General features: G+C 50.7%; 1 protein-coding gene across 1 annotated transcript in view; it reads right to left on the reverse strand.

The window, feature by feature from the left end:
- Positions 1 to 1,378: 1,378 nt before the first annotated feature.
- Positions 1,379 to 14,803, reverse strand: part of CLUAP1 (clusterin associated protein 1) — a gene marked incomplete in the record, with an annotated part of 220,935 nt that continues 207,510 nt past the window's right edge. The window contains 3 exon segments of the mRNA XM_034783497.1: positions 1,379 to 1,701; positions 2,325 to 2,381; positions 7,283 to 7,338. Coding sequence (XP_034639388.1) covers positions 1,549 to 1,701; positions 2,325 to 2,381; positions 7,283 to 7,338 — 266 coding nt within the window.

Consider the following 14,803-nt stretch of genomic DNA (forward strand, 5'->3'; position numbering starts at 1 on the left):
ACTGAAAAAAAAGATGGTTCCTTGTGCACCAACATAAAGTTAGACTTCAACCTCCTTGCTCTATTGACTGGCACCGCACTGGTGCGAAAGGAATGGCTGGGGTGGGCGAAGAAATTCACCTTGAACTACTTAATAGTTCCTTCCTTCCTGCAGTACTAATAATGAAGACGGATAGACGCACGTCTGTAACGCAGATGTAGGGAAAACAAGGACAGATTTCCAGATGTAGAACATGCCAGCAATATGGGAACAAAACTGGGCCACTCAACTGTCCTGATGAACAAGTGCCACGGTGAAGTGCTCTAATCAAGCAGTAATGTCTGTTCCCGGAACGCTATGCCATTCTACAGCAGAGCTGACAAGCAAGTGAGGCAGACATAACTGACACATGAAGTGAATGCACTCAAGCTTTCTCTAACCTACATGGTTTCTCAACAAGAATTGTGCCAGCCTAACCTACTAAAACTTCTCAATAAAAAAAGTCACATGAATCAATGCAGAAAATACATTTATTTCTGAAACATGGGGATCTATATAAACAAAACAGCTTGTTTAGCATGCAGGAGGACAGCAGAATTTGATAGTACAATAGACTTCTGTGACTTTTTAGGCTTGTTTATGGAAGAGAATCTCTACCCAGTTGTCATATCAAGAGGTATGCAAAAGACATCCAAAGAAGGAAGGTCCTGTAAGGCACGCATTGCAATGAAGGCAAACCCATGGCAGCTAGACAAACTTTGGACCTATTTGACTGCACTCATAGCAAGAAACTACGGCCTGATCTACATACAGGCTCAGGACTTTAACTAAAGGGTTGATGCTTATGCTTATTTAGTTCAACTGCTGCAAACCCCTGTGATGGTGGTTCAAGAGTGGGTTATTGCAGTTTCGCTTAACCCTCTTCCTGACAGATTTAAGATAAGTTACTGATATAAAATGGGTTTATGCCAATATAACAGCATCCACACAGTGTTCTGCAACGGCTTACCCCTAATAGTTTAATATCACACCTATAGTTAAACTGGCGAAACCTCTGTGTGGGAACAAACCCTTAATTTGGTAAGGAATCAGTTTTGGCTAAATCAATATAAAGCAGGTTTAAATCAATTCAAATGTACCCATTCAAGGGTTTTGTGTCAGTTGTAATCAGTACTAGTTACACTGGTACAGGTTTGTGTGTAGACAAGGCCTAACCCACCATCTGGTAGTGGTTTTCAAGCCTTTGGCATCATGGAGTGTGGAACTCTAGTTCTAATGCTCAGATACAATCTCACTTCCCAACAGGTTAAGTAAACAAGTATTTAATATCACGTCACTTTTAATTATCATCAGAATGAGTCAAATTTTGGGAAAGACGAGCAGGGAAGGAGATTGGCAATTAAAGTTTAACTGTCACTGTGAACATAGCTTTATTATTTACCGACTCCGAATTTCATTCCTCTATAAAATACCCTGCAGGCACAGCAGCGTGTGTTACATTCCCAACCCTTTCGCTGTCAGAGAAGTTTTCATCTCGAGATGTTGAGTGGTTCCACCTCCGAAGGAGAGTCAGAAGTCATTATCACTCTCTTCCAGTGGCTCTGGCTTCCTGGCCCGGCGATTGGCCTTGCTGGGAGAGATTTCCATGCTGTCATCTTCAAGGTCATCCTCATCATCGTCTTCATCATCGTCCAGGTCAATCTCACTATCCTCCGACTCCTCCTGTAAAAAAGCAGTGGGTACAGAATTCATGGCCAATCCCTTCTCAAATCAGTGCTATCCTCAATGGACAAAACGTACAAAGCCTGCAATGTCCATGGCTTCTGTGTGCCCAGAAACTTGGCACAGTGGAAACCTGCACATCACCCTGTGCTGAGAGGAACTGCAGTCACGTTCCCCGCCTGTGCTGAAATTAACCAGAACCACGTCCCACCATCATGAGATAATGACCCAGTTGCCAAGAAGCACACAGTGGGGCGGTGTCCAGTTTTGGCTCTGGCATAAGGAGCAGCAACAGGGATTCTGTATATGGCTTCATTACTGACCCAACAGCACAGGCTGGAGCTGCTGACTCTCAGAAATGCTCAGAGACTGGAGCCCTCACCACTGGTAGGAACTAAAGCCACTACACAGCTTTCAGCAGCAATATCCCACTTTTCTAGGCAGTGGCTGCTCCACTCATGCCGCTGAAGACCTCCTTTCCAGTCCCCTAGTGGGGTGGTGACAATGGATTTCTTTACCACTGCTGAATCTGGGGGGGAATGGGGGGGCAGCAGGACCATAGAGGGAACTGCTGAGTGCCCTAGGATAAGGGTGAGGAAACGAACCGCAAGAGACAAACCCACCTGTGCCTTGGTGCTGGAGGTCTTGTGTTTACCTGGTTGGGCTTGGGCTGATCCCACCTTGGAGAGCGAGAGTGGAGAGAACAATGGGAGATGGAGAAGGGAAAAACATTAAAAAGAAAAGCAAGCAGAACGCAACCAAAGTGAGAGCAAGGGAAGGAGGCAGCAGCAGATGCTGCTCACAGCTGAGGGTGCTGTGTGCAATATCTGAGCTGTTTGTTGCAAAGCACGATGCTATAGGAAGGGATGCTGAGAACACGAACGGAACCTGGAAAGCCAACTCCAAACAGCATGCACAGGGCAATGGTGCCCAGAGACGTGCTGCTCACCAGGGCTAAAGGTCTGCAGACTGTCCTGCATGACTGTTTGCCAGGAGCCAGGCTCCCTGGAAGAGAACAGAGCTTCTCCCTGAAAGGGGGGGTCCCAGACTGGTTGAGAGAGGCAGGGCGGGGACAGAGAAGAGGAGCAGGTGGGTAAGGAAAGCAGACCTGGGCTCACTTTGCTCCCCACTGCAAACGTGCTGGCCTGGGGCAGCAGGCAGCTTCTTGAAACTCACCTTCCTTCTCTGCCCCTGCAGCAGCCCCCAGCGCACCTAGTCCGAGAAGCAGTTCAGCCAGAGCTACAGGCTCAGGAAGCGGCTCACCAACTCCGAGGTGGTGTCTCTGCTCTTGCAGCACACAGCTCAGCTGCCACAGTAGGTGCCCTGCCCTGGCACAGGCCAAGGCAGCAAGCCCAGTGAAGATGATTATCATTATTATGGTAGCTGCCCTGGTGGGCTGGGTGCTGGACAGATAGAAGGGAAACCCAGGCCCTGCCCTAAAGGCAATGTGTATCGGGATTTGATAGCAGCCTTCAACTAACTGAAGGGGGGTTCCAAAGAGGATGGAACTCGGCTGTTTGCAGTGGTGGCAGATGACAGAACAAGGAGTAATGATCTCAGGTTGCAGTCGGGGAGGTCTAGGTTGGATATTAGGAAACACTATTTCACTAGGAGGGTGGTGAAACACTGGAATGAGTTACCTGGGGAGGTAGTGGAATCTCCATACTTAGAGGTTTTTAAGGTCAGGCTTGACAAAGCCCTGCCTGGGACGATTTAGTTGGGGTTGGTCCTGTTTTGAGCAGGGGGTTGGACTAGATGACCTCCTGAGGTCTCTTCCAACCCTAATCTTCTGTGATTCTATGATATACAAGCAAAGCAGGCTGGGAGGTCAGGCACACAGCCGTTGGCTCTAGTGTAAAGCTCTCGCCAGCTCTGTCCCTTCACTGTGTTCTCCCCTCAGCCTGCCCTACTCCATGGCCTGGTTCTCTCCCTTAGTGGATTTAACCCTTCCCTTCCTGGGGTTTCTTTCTCTATATTTTGACCCATATCTGGCTGAGGATCTGTCCCTGGTGGAGTCATGTAGTTGTGGCCGAGCCCTGGTACCTGCTGGGGTGCTGCTCCAGGAGGAACTGAAGCAGCTGCTGCTGAGAGCTACTGGGCTGGGGCCTCTGGAGCTCCATGCCTGGGTGGCTGCTGGGACCTGACAGGTGCCAATAGGTGGAGTTGGGGGGGGAGGGGTCAACAGGCCCCACTCCTCCTGACCTCCCCCCTGTTCTGTCTGGAGTGGCTACAAACAGAAAGATAAGAGAAGGACAAAAGGGAGTGGACAGGAGACAGCAAGAATGAGAAAGCAGCTGTGCAGGGCCTGGCCTGAGGGGCTAGGCAGCATCCCTGTCCTGGCTCAGGCCAAGAGTCCATGGAGGAAGCCCATAGCCTGGCTCTGGCCAGCACAGGCTGGTGCAGAGGAAGGTGAACAAAGACAAAATGCACCTTCCAGTCTGGAGGGGGACCCCTCCCTGCTCGTTGGGAGGATTTGAGAGTCTTGAACCCAGGTCTGAGGCTGGGCAGTGATTCCACCAGCCAGCTTTGGCAGAGCCACGGCCAATGCACCATAAGCCCTGGGAAACCCATCATGCGGAAAGTGCTGCTCACAGCAGAGATGCCTGGCAGCTCCTCCCATGGCCTCTGATTGGTCCAGACATTCCATTTAAGCCTGGAGGCAGTACTAGGAATTAACAAGGCAGATCCCCGCTCTGCCTCGTTCCCCGCTCCTGCCTCTGTTCCTGGTTATTGAGTCTGGCTTGACACTAGGCATTGGCCCCCAGCTATTGACTTTGGCTACACTCCTCAGGCCTGATGCCTATGGCTCTAAGCATTGGATCTGATGCCCATGCCCCAGTCCCTGACAGTTGTGCTGTGATCAGCACCCTTCGCCCCGCTGAAGGGGTCTGGGCCCCACGGGGTGCCTGGAGGAACACTTGCTCCTGTGGGCAATGGGCTAGGAGGGGCTTTGCAAGCTTTATGGGAGAAGGAAGACTTGTCTTAGGGCTGAAGCACTGGCTTGGGACTCAGCAGACCCAGGTTCTACTCCCAACTATGGCACTGCCCTTCTCTGTGCCCCAGTACCCCTCTTCCTGTAAAATGGGGCTGCTATGTCTCTCCCTCTTGGGGGGCTGTGAGAGTAAATCATTGCTGACCTGGACGGTGTCCTCAGACATTACAATGATGGGGCAGGGAGCACCTAGACAGTCAGAAAGCTTTCCCAAGCAGCTGCAGCCCCTGATACTAACTGAGAAGCAGCCCAAGGAGTCCTAGCCCCCAGAATGCTGAGTGAGAAAGCTCTCTCTTTAGATGGCTCCTGCGTTCTCCCTGTTGCAGCAATAGGCCCCCACCAAAGCTCACTCAGCTCTCAAGAGCTGCCTTACAAGGGCTGTAAGTCAGGTGAGCTATCCAGCTCACTCATCCATGCCTTGCACCTGGAGATAACTACACTTCCTTCCCTGGATACTGCTGACACCGGAGGGAGTTTGTACTCCTCAGAGAGCCAGATGGGGATTGGCCGGAGACCAGGTATTCAGGGAACTTGTCACCTGCCAGCCTCTTTCACAGGAGTGTGGGTGTCTCCGTCCCAAACACTAAGAGAATGAGTCATTTCCCAGGAGGCAGCAAAATGAACTTAAACAAACCAATTCAAGCCAGAAGCGAATCGCTGAGCAAGGCCTGGTGAATTCCTGCCCAGACAGAATGTGAGGGTGATGGCTAGGGGGTCACTCTCTCCTTCACTCCACTGGGCCCTGAGCAGAAAGAACACTGTGAGCTGGCCTATCGAGCTAGGGCCTCCGACCCCCTCATCCTCACAGTATCTGAGCATCCCCAAAGCTATCAAACACACCTCGAACAGGAACAACCCTTCTCCTTTACTGGGGGGCTTTGAATGGCAGGACTGAGACCTTGAACCAGACTGTTCAATGGAGAACCAGTGTGGAGTGCCTGGGTATTATGCTTACTAGAGCTGTGCTGCTAAGCAGGAAGGCTACTGCATTTCGTGCTAGTTAGAGCTTTGTCAGGGCATGTGGCTTCATTCCTGGGGATACTGGGATGCAGTAAGCAAGCCTAGAGGTCACAAATGAATGGATCACAGGGGCAAATCTGTGGGTCCCGTGAGATTCAAGCCAACTGCTCCAAGTCCCGAACTCTGAAGCTCCCACTATTAATCTTTGCCAGGCTGATAATTCACCATTAGTTCCTGCTCTTTGCGCTCTCTCTCTCTCGTAGGCCCTTTCTGATTCATGACAGCTCCTTCCTCTCACACTTGGCAGCCTCTAGGGAGGGGCTTTGTCAACAGCCTTTGGAAAGTCCAAATACTTTATAGCAAAGAAACATCACCTCTGAGACCCTAATGCCGGCTTGAGTCTGAGGAGCGCTGAGAAGGAGATCTACGAATGGCAGAGCACGCAAAGCCCCACAGAGCTCTGCTTCCTGCCATTAGCAACCTGGTCCCTCTCCCTTGGACTAGCAGCACTGTACAGAGCCCATCCTGTCGGTCACTGACAGAATGACAGCAGAGGGCAGGGCCCCAGTTGACAGGACAGGCTGGGGGAGGACACCAGCTAACTAGACCCTAGTGGGACAAGTGGAGCAACTAGAGTGTCTGCCTGTTCCCTGATGGGTCTTAGGTGGGGGTGCTTTGATCCCTAGCATGGCCTGTCTAGCCTCTAGTCACCAGGGTCAGCCTTCATTGTCCCTTCTCTGGCCCCATCTTCCCTCCAACAGCACGGGGCAGAAGGCAGAAGCAGCTCCCCATCCAATCTCCCGGCTGGGCAGCAGGACCGGGAGAAGGAAATCACCTCACAATCTCCTTCCCTCCAGTAGCTTGAGGGCAACATTGCTAGACTCCTTCCTCCCCCTAGAACAGTGATTCTCAAACTTTTGTACTGGTGACCCCTTTCACATAGCAGGCCTCTGAGTGCAACCCCCCTTATGAATTAAAAACACTTTTTAATATATTTAACACCATTATAAATGGTTGAAGGAAAAGCGGGGTTTGGGGTGGAGGCTGACAGCTCGTGACCCCCCCTTGTAATAACCTCATGACCCCGAGGGGGTCTGACCCCTAGTTTGAGAACCCCTGCCCTAGAACAAGCCATTTTTCAGGTCTTAAAGAGCCATGGTGGGATTTTCAAAGCAGCCCAGGGATACAGAGACACAGCTTCCATTGAAATGAACGTGCCTACATCCCCTCGACTGTGCTGAAAATCCCAAGCCCTCCCTCCACCCCATTGCTGCCTCAGGCTCAATGGCTGGCCAGAACAGAAGTGGGCAGGGCTAGGAATTCTAGCACAGACAGGAGATCTGTCATTACTAACGAGGTACAGAATGGAGTTAGGGCAATGGAGAAGTAACAGAGACTAAACAAGCTAAATAAAGAAAACAGGGAAACAACATGCAGGAGAGAGAGGGTGTGGGGATGTGTAGGGTGAGGATGGGAAGGGGAATGGGGGGAGAATGCCTGTGTGATGAAGATTTGTTGGGGGAACACTGCCATCTAGTGCTGTGGGAGCAGGTCTGTCACTGCAAAGTGCCATCAGTGATGGACAATCAGAGATGCCCTGCAGCCCACACAAGATGTTTTCCTACTTACATCATCCTCTGTCTCTCCACCTTGCATCGTCCCCACGATCCGTTTGTTGGGTCTCCCTGGGCAGCAGAGGGAGAAACACGATGAGAACATGCCCGCCTCTCCACTTCGTTAACACAGAGCAACTAAGGAGCTACTGTGTGAATAAATAACCCTTGGGGAGATAAAGCTCATGGTATGCTCTCTAGAGGCATAATCATGCATCATCTTCAAGGCAAACTACAGCAGGGTTGGACCCCAATGCTCCTTCAGTGCCATGGGGCTCAGAAGAAGGCTTACTCCTCATCTCGTTAGCTTGATTCATGGTGGTTACTCTACCCCATGCCTTATCGTTAAGGCTGCAAGTTTGTCACGGAGGTCACAGACTTTCCATGACTTTCCATGACCATTAAATCTGTGCCCCTGTGCCAGTCGCACAATCTCAGACCACTGCTCCGACCCCAGTAGTAGAGTTTGGGTGTGGGAAGAGGCAGGAAGTTGGTGCACAGGATGGGGTGAGGAGGGCTCTGGGCGGCGCTTACCTAGGGAGCTCCCCAGAAGCAGCAACATCCCCCTCGCTCAGCTCCTAGGCAGAGGCGTGGCCAGGCAGCGCTGCGCACTGCCTCCGCCTGCTTGCACTACCTCCACAGCTCCCATTGGCTGCGGTTCCCGGCCAATGGGAGCTGCAAAGCCAGCGCTCTGGGCGGAGGCAGCACGCAGAGCTGCCTGGCCTCGCCTCTGCCTAGGACCTGAGTGAGGGGGATGTCGCCGCTTCAGGGGAGCCCCAGGTAAGCACCACCCAGAGCCCGCCTCACCCTGTTCCATGCCCCAACCCCCTCCCACACCCAAACTCTGCTGCTGCTGTGGGTGGGAGGGAGGCACAGAGCCAGGTAGGGAACCTGCCGGCCTCGCCACCCCTTCCCCCAGTACCCGCGGGGGTCCTGGGCCACGCGCCACCATTCCCCCCACCCCCGAAGCACCCGGGCTGCTCTCCCCCAGCACCCTCGGCACCCCCAGGCAGCCCCCCTCCCAAATTTTAGTCAGGGGTATATAGTAAAAGTCATGGACAGGTCACAGGCCATGAATTTTGGTTTATTGCCTGTGACCTGCCCATGACTTTTACTAAAAATACCTGTGACTAAAAAGTAGCCTTACTTATCGTTAATAAAGTACTACGCCACCACCACCACACACACATCCCTTGATGGCTTCAGACACATTTTTTCTCTTGATCTAGATTTTTACACCATAATCCTCATTGTGCTGTTACTTTATTTTAGACATTGGTGTGTTACATGGACTCTTTTAAATCTGTGCCATTTAGCAATCAGCCAGGTGAGGTGGCCATCAGCACCCAAATTGTAACTCCACATCTTGTCTTTCATTGATGTTTTCAGCTCCAGTGGCCCATCCATTTGCCAAGTTCCCACCCAATGGTGGCTGAGATTAGTATTTATACAGCATCATGTGTGCATAGTGCTTTGAAGACAAAGTAATGCTCCAGTTATTTTTCATGGCCACACAAAGCATGTACCACATAACCACTGACGGAATGTACATCCAAAGAGCATGCTATGGCCTAAGTTACAGCAGTGACACATGATGTGTGCGCACACATGTGTCTGTAACATGCCTTTTCTGCAGAATCTGACTTCTCTCATACTGGTGAGAATCTGGAGTAACTCTACTGAAGTGAAGTTATGCTGGTGAGTCAGGCCCTGTGTTTCCATTGCTACCTTATACCAGTGCGACAATTCCACAGGCTGGGTCACACATTCAATTATATAAAATGGCTTTTCTTGCCACACATAATGAACTCTACAGTAATCTCCCGCTTGCTGACACACTTGCAAGGAAGCAGCACTCTAGTTACACACAGCTCAATCTGTTTAGTTTATCAAAGAAGATTGAGAGGTGCTTGATTGCAGTACATAAGTATCTTCCAGGGGAGAAAATACTAGGTACTAAAAGGCTCTTCAGAGAAAGGCATAACAAGAACCAATGGAAGCTAAAGCCAGACAAATCCAAATTAGAAATTGGGCACAAATTTTAACAATGAGGGTGATTAACTACTGGAACAAACGACCAAGCGAAGTAGTGGATTCTCCATCTCTCAATGTCTTCAAACCAAGACTGCATGCCTCTCTGGAAGATATGCTTTAGGGAAATACTATTGGGCCCAATACAAGGGTAACTGGGTGAAATGTAATGTCCTGTGAAATAAGAAGGTCAGACTAGATGATCCCTTCTGGCATTAAACTCTATGAGTCTATGAAAAAGCCTTAAGCAGGATTTCATGGAGAAGACTGATAACATTTTGACATAAAACTCTCAACTAGAGGAAAGCTCCCAAACACATGTCCAGTCTTAACAGCGACAGTTCCTGCTGTCTAGGTAGCACACTGTCGGAGAAAAACACTCTAACACTGTATGCAGATTATTCTGTTCATAATAGGCAACAGAGGGTCCTGTGGCACCTTTCAGACTAACAGAAATATTGGGAGCATCTGTTCATAATGTCTAGCAGGAAAATGTTACCTCTGGACTAAAGTCTCAGAAAAAATGACTGGGAGGCTTCTAAGGGCTGCAGATCTACATCTTTACCCAGGTTCTTTGTAACTCAGATTCATTTATTCAGCAAGCACATCCAGTAGATGATTCATCCCCCAAAATGCATCCTGAAAGGCTCCCTCTATGTACCTGGGGTGGAAAAAGTTAAGTGGACCAGTATATGTGGCAGCTTTAAGGCGCTTAGTACAAGCTCCTTGTTGCTTTTCATCTCCCCAGGTGCAGTCGATGAAATATAGATGAATGCTGCACAGTTTTGTGGCATTTGCCTGGCTCTGGGAAAAGGGATTAAAGCAGTGGTTCTCAAACTTTTGTACTGGTGACCCCTTTCACATAGAAAGCCTCTGAGTGCGACTCCCCTTATAAATTAAAAGCACTTTTCATATATTTAACACCATTATAAATGCTGGAGGCAGAGCGGGGTTTGGGGTGGAGGATGACAGCTCGTGACCCGCCATGTAAGAATCTTGTGACCCCCTGAGGGGTCCCGACCCCCAGTTTGAGAACCCCTGGCATAAAGGAAGAAATGGTTACTTACTGAAACTGGTTCTTCAGGATGCGATGGAGATGTGTATTCCACTTAGGTATGTGTATGCCCAGTGCGCCGGAGACTTTTGCCTAGCAGTACCCATAGAGAGGCGGTGCATGCACCTCATGGCTATGGCCCACCCCTGACTATATGAGGCAGTGCTGCCCCAATCCCTGCTCAGTTCCTTTGCATTGAAACCCCGGGAAGAGACGCCGATGCAGAGGGGATGGAGGGGATAGAACACACGTCTGCATCATACCTCGAAGAACCACAGTTACAGTAAGTAACCATTTCTTCTTCTTCAAGTAGATGCAGATGTATATTCAACTTAGGTGACTCACAAACACCAGAGGTGGAGCTCGCAGTCTACTGCAGTACGGATCGCAAGACCACCCTTCCAAGGCCTGTGTCCATTCTGGAAGATGCGGTAATAGCACAGTGGTCCATAAACATATATGGACAACCACATGGCTGCCCTATGAATGTCCAGTATGGAAATGTCATTAAGGAACATTATTGATGTTGCCTGCGCTCTCGTGGAGCGAGTCTATATCCGCTGAGGAGGCGTAGCTGAAGTTCTCTCACACTCAGCCTTGGTACACAATGTTATCCATCTAGAGATGGTCTGTGCAGAGACCTCTTGCTCCTTCATGAGGTCTGCATATGACACGAACAGATGAGGCGAGGCAAAACATGAAATGGTTTAGTCCTGTCTAGATAAAAGTCTAGATATCACCTGACAGCCAGAGCATGAAGATGCTGTTGTTCTGGGGAAGAGTGCAGCCTAGGGAAACAGGTAAATACACCATCTGCTTCAGATGAAACTGACTCCTGCACACACCCCACATCCCCAGGCCCCCACATCCCATGCCCTGACTCCTGCACCCCCCCACATCCCCACCCCCATCCTGAGCACCAAATGGGAGCTCCTGCACTCCTCACACCAAACAGGAGCTGCCCCAGGTAAGTGATCCACACCCCAACCTCCTTCCCCAACCCTGAGACCCCTCCCTCACCCTAGCTCCTGGCCAGATCCCGCACCCCAACGTTTTTTTTACAATATTTGGAAAGATCATTAAGTGGTCCGTCGAGACCCTCCGCAATTTTCAAGCAATCTGTGGAAAAATAAGTTGGACTACAAGAACAATCAAGGTATCTCATTTTATTTTCATTTACTTGCTATTACTTATAGGAGGAGGATGAAGAAAAAAAGAATGAAAAACGAGGGTGGGGGGAGATAAGAGAGAATGTTCTTTTTCTTGGCTGGGTCCCAAGGAGGGGCCCCAAAAGTGAAGCTGAGCACAGGGCGGGGGGGCCCCCACTAACTCTAAATCCACCACTGGCTGTCATGTCACCTGGGCTGGGGATCCTGTGTCAGCTGATCTGCACAGTCTCCAACCTACCTGCACAGTACAGCAGACATGGCCCTGCCCACTAGCTCCTCTCCACTCCCTAGCGCACCCACCACTTGCTTCCCCTTCACCTCCCACTTAAAAATGATTGCTTGCCTCTCCCCCCCATCAGGCTTTTATGACTGCCCTGTTGCCATGTATCCAGTTTTAGACTGGAAATTCCAGTAGAAAACGGGACCTGAGTGTCCGGTTAGCAGTGCTGACTGGAAACTAAAAGTCCGGTTATAGGAGTAACCACATTAGCCTCTGCTTCTCCCACTCCCAACACCCACCCCAGAGGGCTGGAAGAGAACCTATCCTGCTGCTGTAGGAGGAGGGGCAGCTCAGTGCAGAGAAAGACAAAGAGAATGGGCTAGAACCAGGTAGGTACCTTCCCTATGTGGGCAGGGGTGGGGTGGGGATCTTGTTTACCTCCTCCCCAGCCCTGCTGCGCTGACAGTTTACCCCTGGCCCCTCCCTTGCTCCAGGGACAAAAATTAGCTCCTGCCCCACTGTGCTTTTGCCCCCAGCCCTTTTACAATCATTCCCCGGGGGGCCCACAAATATGTTTGGCACCGGGCCCACAAAAAGTTAATCTGGCCCTGCTGAGAACCTCTTCCATTTTGCTAAGTAGGCTGTCCTAGTGGAGCACTTCCTACTGTCAAGAAGGACTTGTTGGACAGCTTGCAAGCACTGCGCTTCCTTCATTTAGCCAGGGAGCAGCAATGCTGTGAGGTACGGGGAGCTGATTGCAGGGTGGAGGGTGTGACTGCTTTTCTGAGTGAGCAGGCTGGGATGGAGAAGAAGTGATATGGGAGGCTGACTTTGTTGAGGGTCTGAAGGTTGAGAATCAGAGTGGTAGCCGTGTTAGTCTGTATCCACAAAAACAACGAGGAGTCTGGTGGCACCTTAAAGACTAAGAGATTTATTTGGGCATAAGCTTTCGTACCCAAAGAGGTACGTGAGAGGTGCCCTGCAAGAAATTCCTAAAAAGAAAAGGAGGCTCTGCCTTGCTTTGCTGAATACAGAAGGCCTGAAAGGGTTTCTAAACTTGGGTGGGGACGCTGGTATGATAACTGTGTAAGCAGAGTCAGAATGACCTGACATCTGGTGGTGAATTGTGGCGAGTTGTGGAAAAGAACTTCAGGGGCTGATCTTGTTTGCATAGGCACACCCACCCTGCCTAGCATGAGCCCACAGCAGCCCAAATAGTCACTTTGGCTGCTGTGGGATCCCCAGTTTCTCTGTTATTGGGGCAGGAAGAATAAAGTGTTGTTACCCTGATTATGTGAATCAAGGACAGTGAAACTGTTTTATGACAGAGGGACTCGCCATCAACTAAGTAGTGCTCGCTAGAAAAGGGACATGGGTTCCAAAACCCAGTAAAGGGAGATAGACAATTGTGTCTGGTGGTGTGCTTGCTTGTTGAGGGCCTGAAACACCAACTGCACTGCTGCCTCTGCACTATGGAATATCAGAGTTAATTTTGATTCTATTAGGAGTCTAGTTGTAGGCTGAATTTAATTTGGGCTAATGGTGCACTAGCACTGAGGCTCCCCCTACTGCAAACTGAAATCACTGAGTGCTGTGTTAAGTAGTGGGGAGGCCTGAAGATATATTGCTGGTGGAGCAGAGCAGTTTGCAGGATGGCTGGTGGAGCGGAGTGGCTGGCAGAAGGGCTTGTGGTGAAGGCTGCAGCAGAACCCCATGGAGAGGTGGGGCAGTTGGCCTTGGACCATGTAAGGTGCTCCTTAACACCCCTGCCATTTCCACCCAGGCTGGGAGGTAAAACTCTGTAGATAAACTTTTGAACTCTGGGGCTGCACTGACCAGGGACAGAGACTTTTGGGTTGTTGGACTTTTGGGAATTTTTTGGGTTGCTGGACTTAAGACCCTGAGGGGAAAAGGACACTGCCAAACTTACTTGGGGGTGGGTCTTTTGCTCATGGTTTGTGTTATGAATCCTGTTTGTGGTGTTTCCCCAACATAATGCTGCACTGTTTCCTTCCTTTATTAAAAGGATTTTGCTACACTCAGACTCCGTGCTTGCGAGAGGGGAAGTATTGCCTCTTAGAGGCACCCAGGGGGGTGGTACGTAATTGTCCCAGGTCACCGGGTGGGGGCTCGAGCCGGTTTTGCATTGTGTTATTGAAACAGAACCCCTAGATACTGAACCCGGCCCTTGTTGCTGCCAACTCAGAAGGGCAGAAGGGTTACAACTGTTTGCTTCTTACCTTGGAAATATGAGGAATGTCAAACCTGCTCAGAGATGTATGTGGTGAGCTCTGGCACTTCAGGTGAAAGAGCAAGGAGTGGAACCTCTGACTTCCTTTCAGCCAAGTCTTCATTAGACACTGGAGTTAACTCATTGTTAACAAAAACCAAACCAAACCAGAAATCTGACAAAAAACCCAGACCCCATTGCTCAGTTTTCACTCTCTTGTTATCACTAGCCCTCTAGCTGCCAGAGACTAGCCCTCTGGGAGAGAAAAGACTTGATTTATAATGTGAAAAACCAACAACTTTAAACAAACCCTTTCAGCCTTCTTCATGTGAGAAGCACAAGGGGGCATACTTGCTCCCTTTGCAGGTCACCCTAATAGCCCCTAGATCAGAGGTGGGCAAACTACGGCCTGCGGGACCCTGCTGCCCGGCCTCTGAACTCCTGGCTAGCCCCCAGCTTCTCCCCTGCTGTTCCCCCTCCCCTGCAGCCTCAGTTCACTGTGCCGCTGGCGCAATGCTCTGGGCGGCAGCACAGCTGCAGAGCCAGCCTGACCCGGTGCTCTGTGCTGCACCGTGGCATGGCTGGCTCTAGCCGGACAGCACTGCTGTCCATCCCGGTGCTCTGGGCGGCACAGCTGTAGCGCTGCCGGCCACTGGTGCTCCAGGCAGCGGTAAGGGGGCAGGGAGCAGGGGGGTTGGATAGAGGGCAGGGGAGTTTGGGATGGTGGTCAGGGGTGTGGACAGGGGCAGGGCGGTCAGAGGGTGGGGAACAGGGGGGTTGAATGGGGGCAGGAGTCCTGGGGGGGCAGTCAGGAAGGAGAGGGGGTTTGGATG

The sequence above is a fragment of the Trachemys scripta genome, chromosome 10 (assembly GCF_013100865.1).
Source record: "Trachemys scripta elegans isolate TJP31775 chromosome 10, CAS_Tse_1.0, whole genome shotgun sequence".
Classification (NCBI taxonomy): Eukaryota; Metazoa; Chordata; order Testudines; family Emydidae; genus Trachemys; species Trachemys scripta.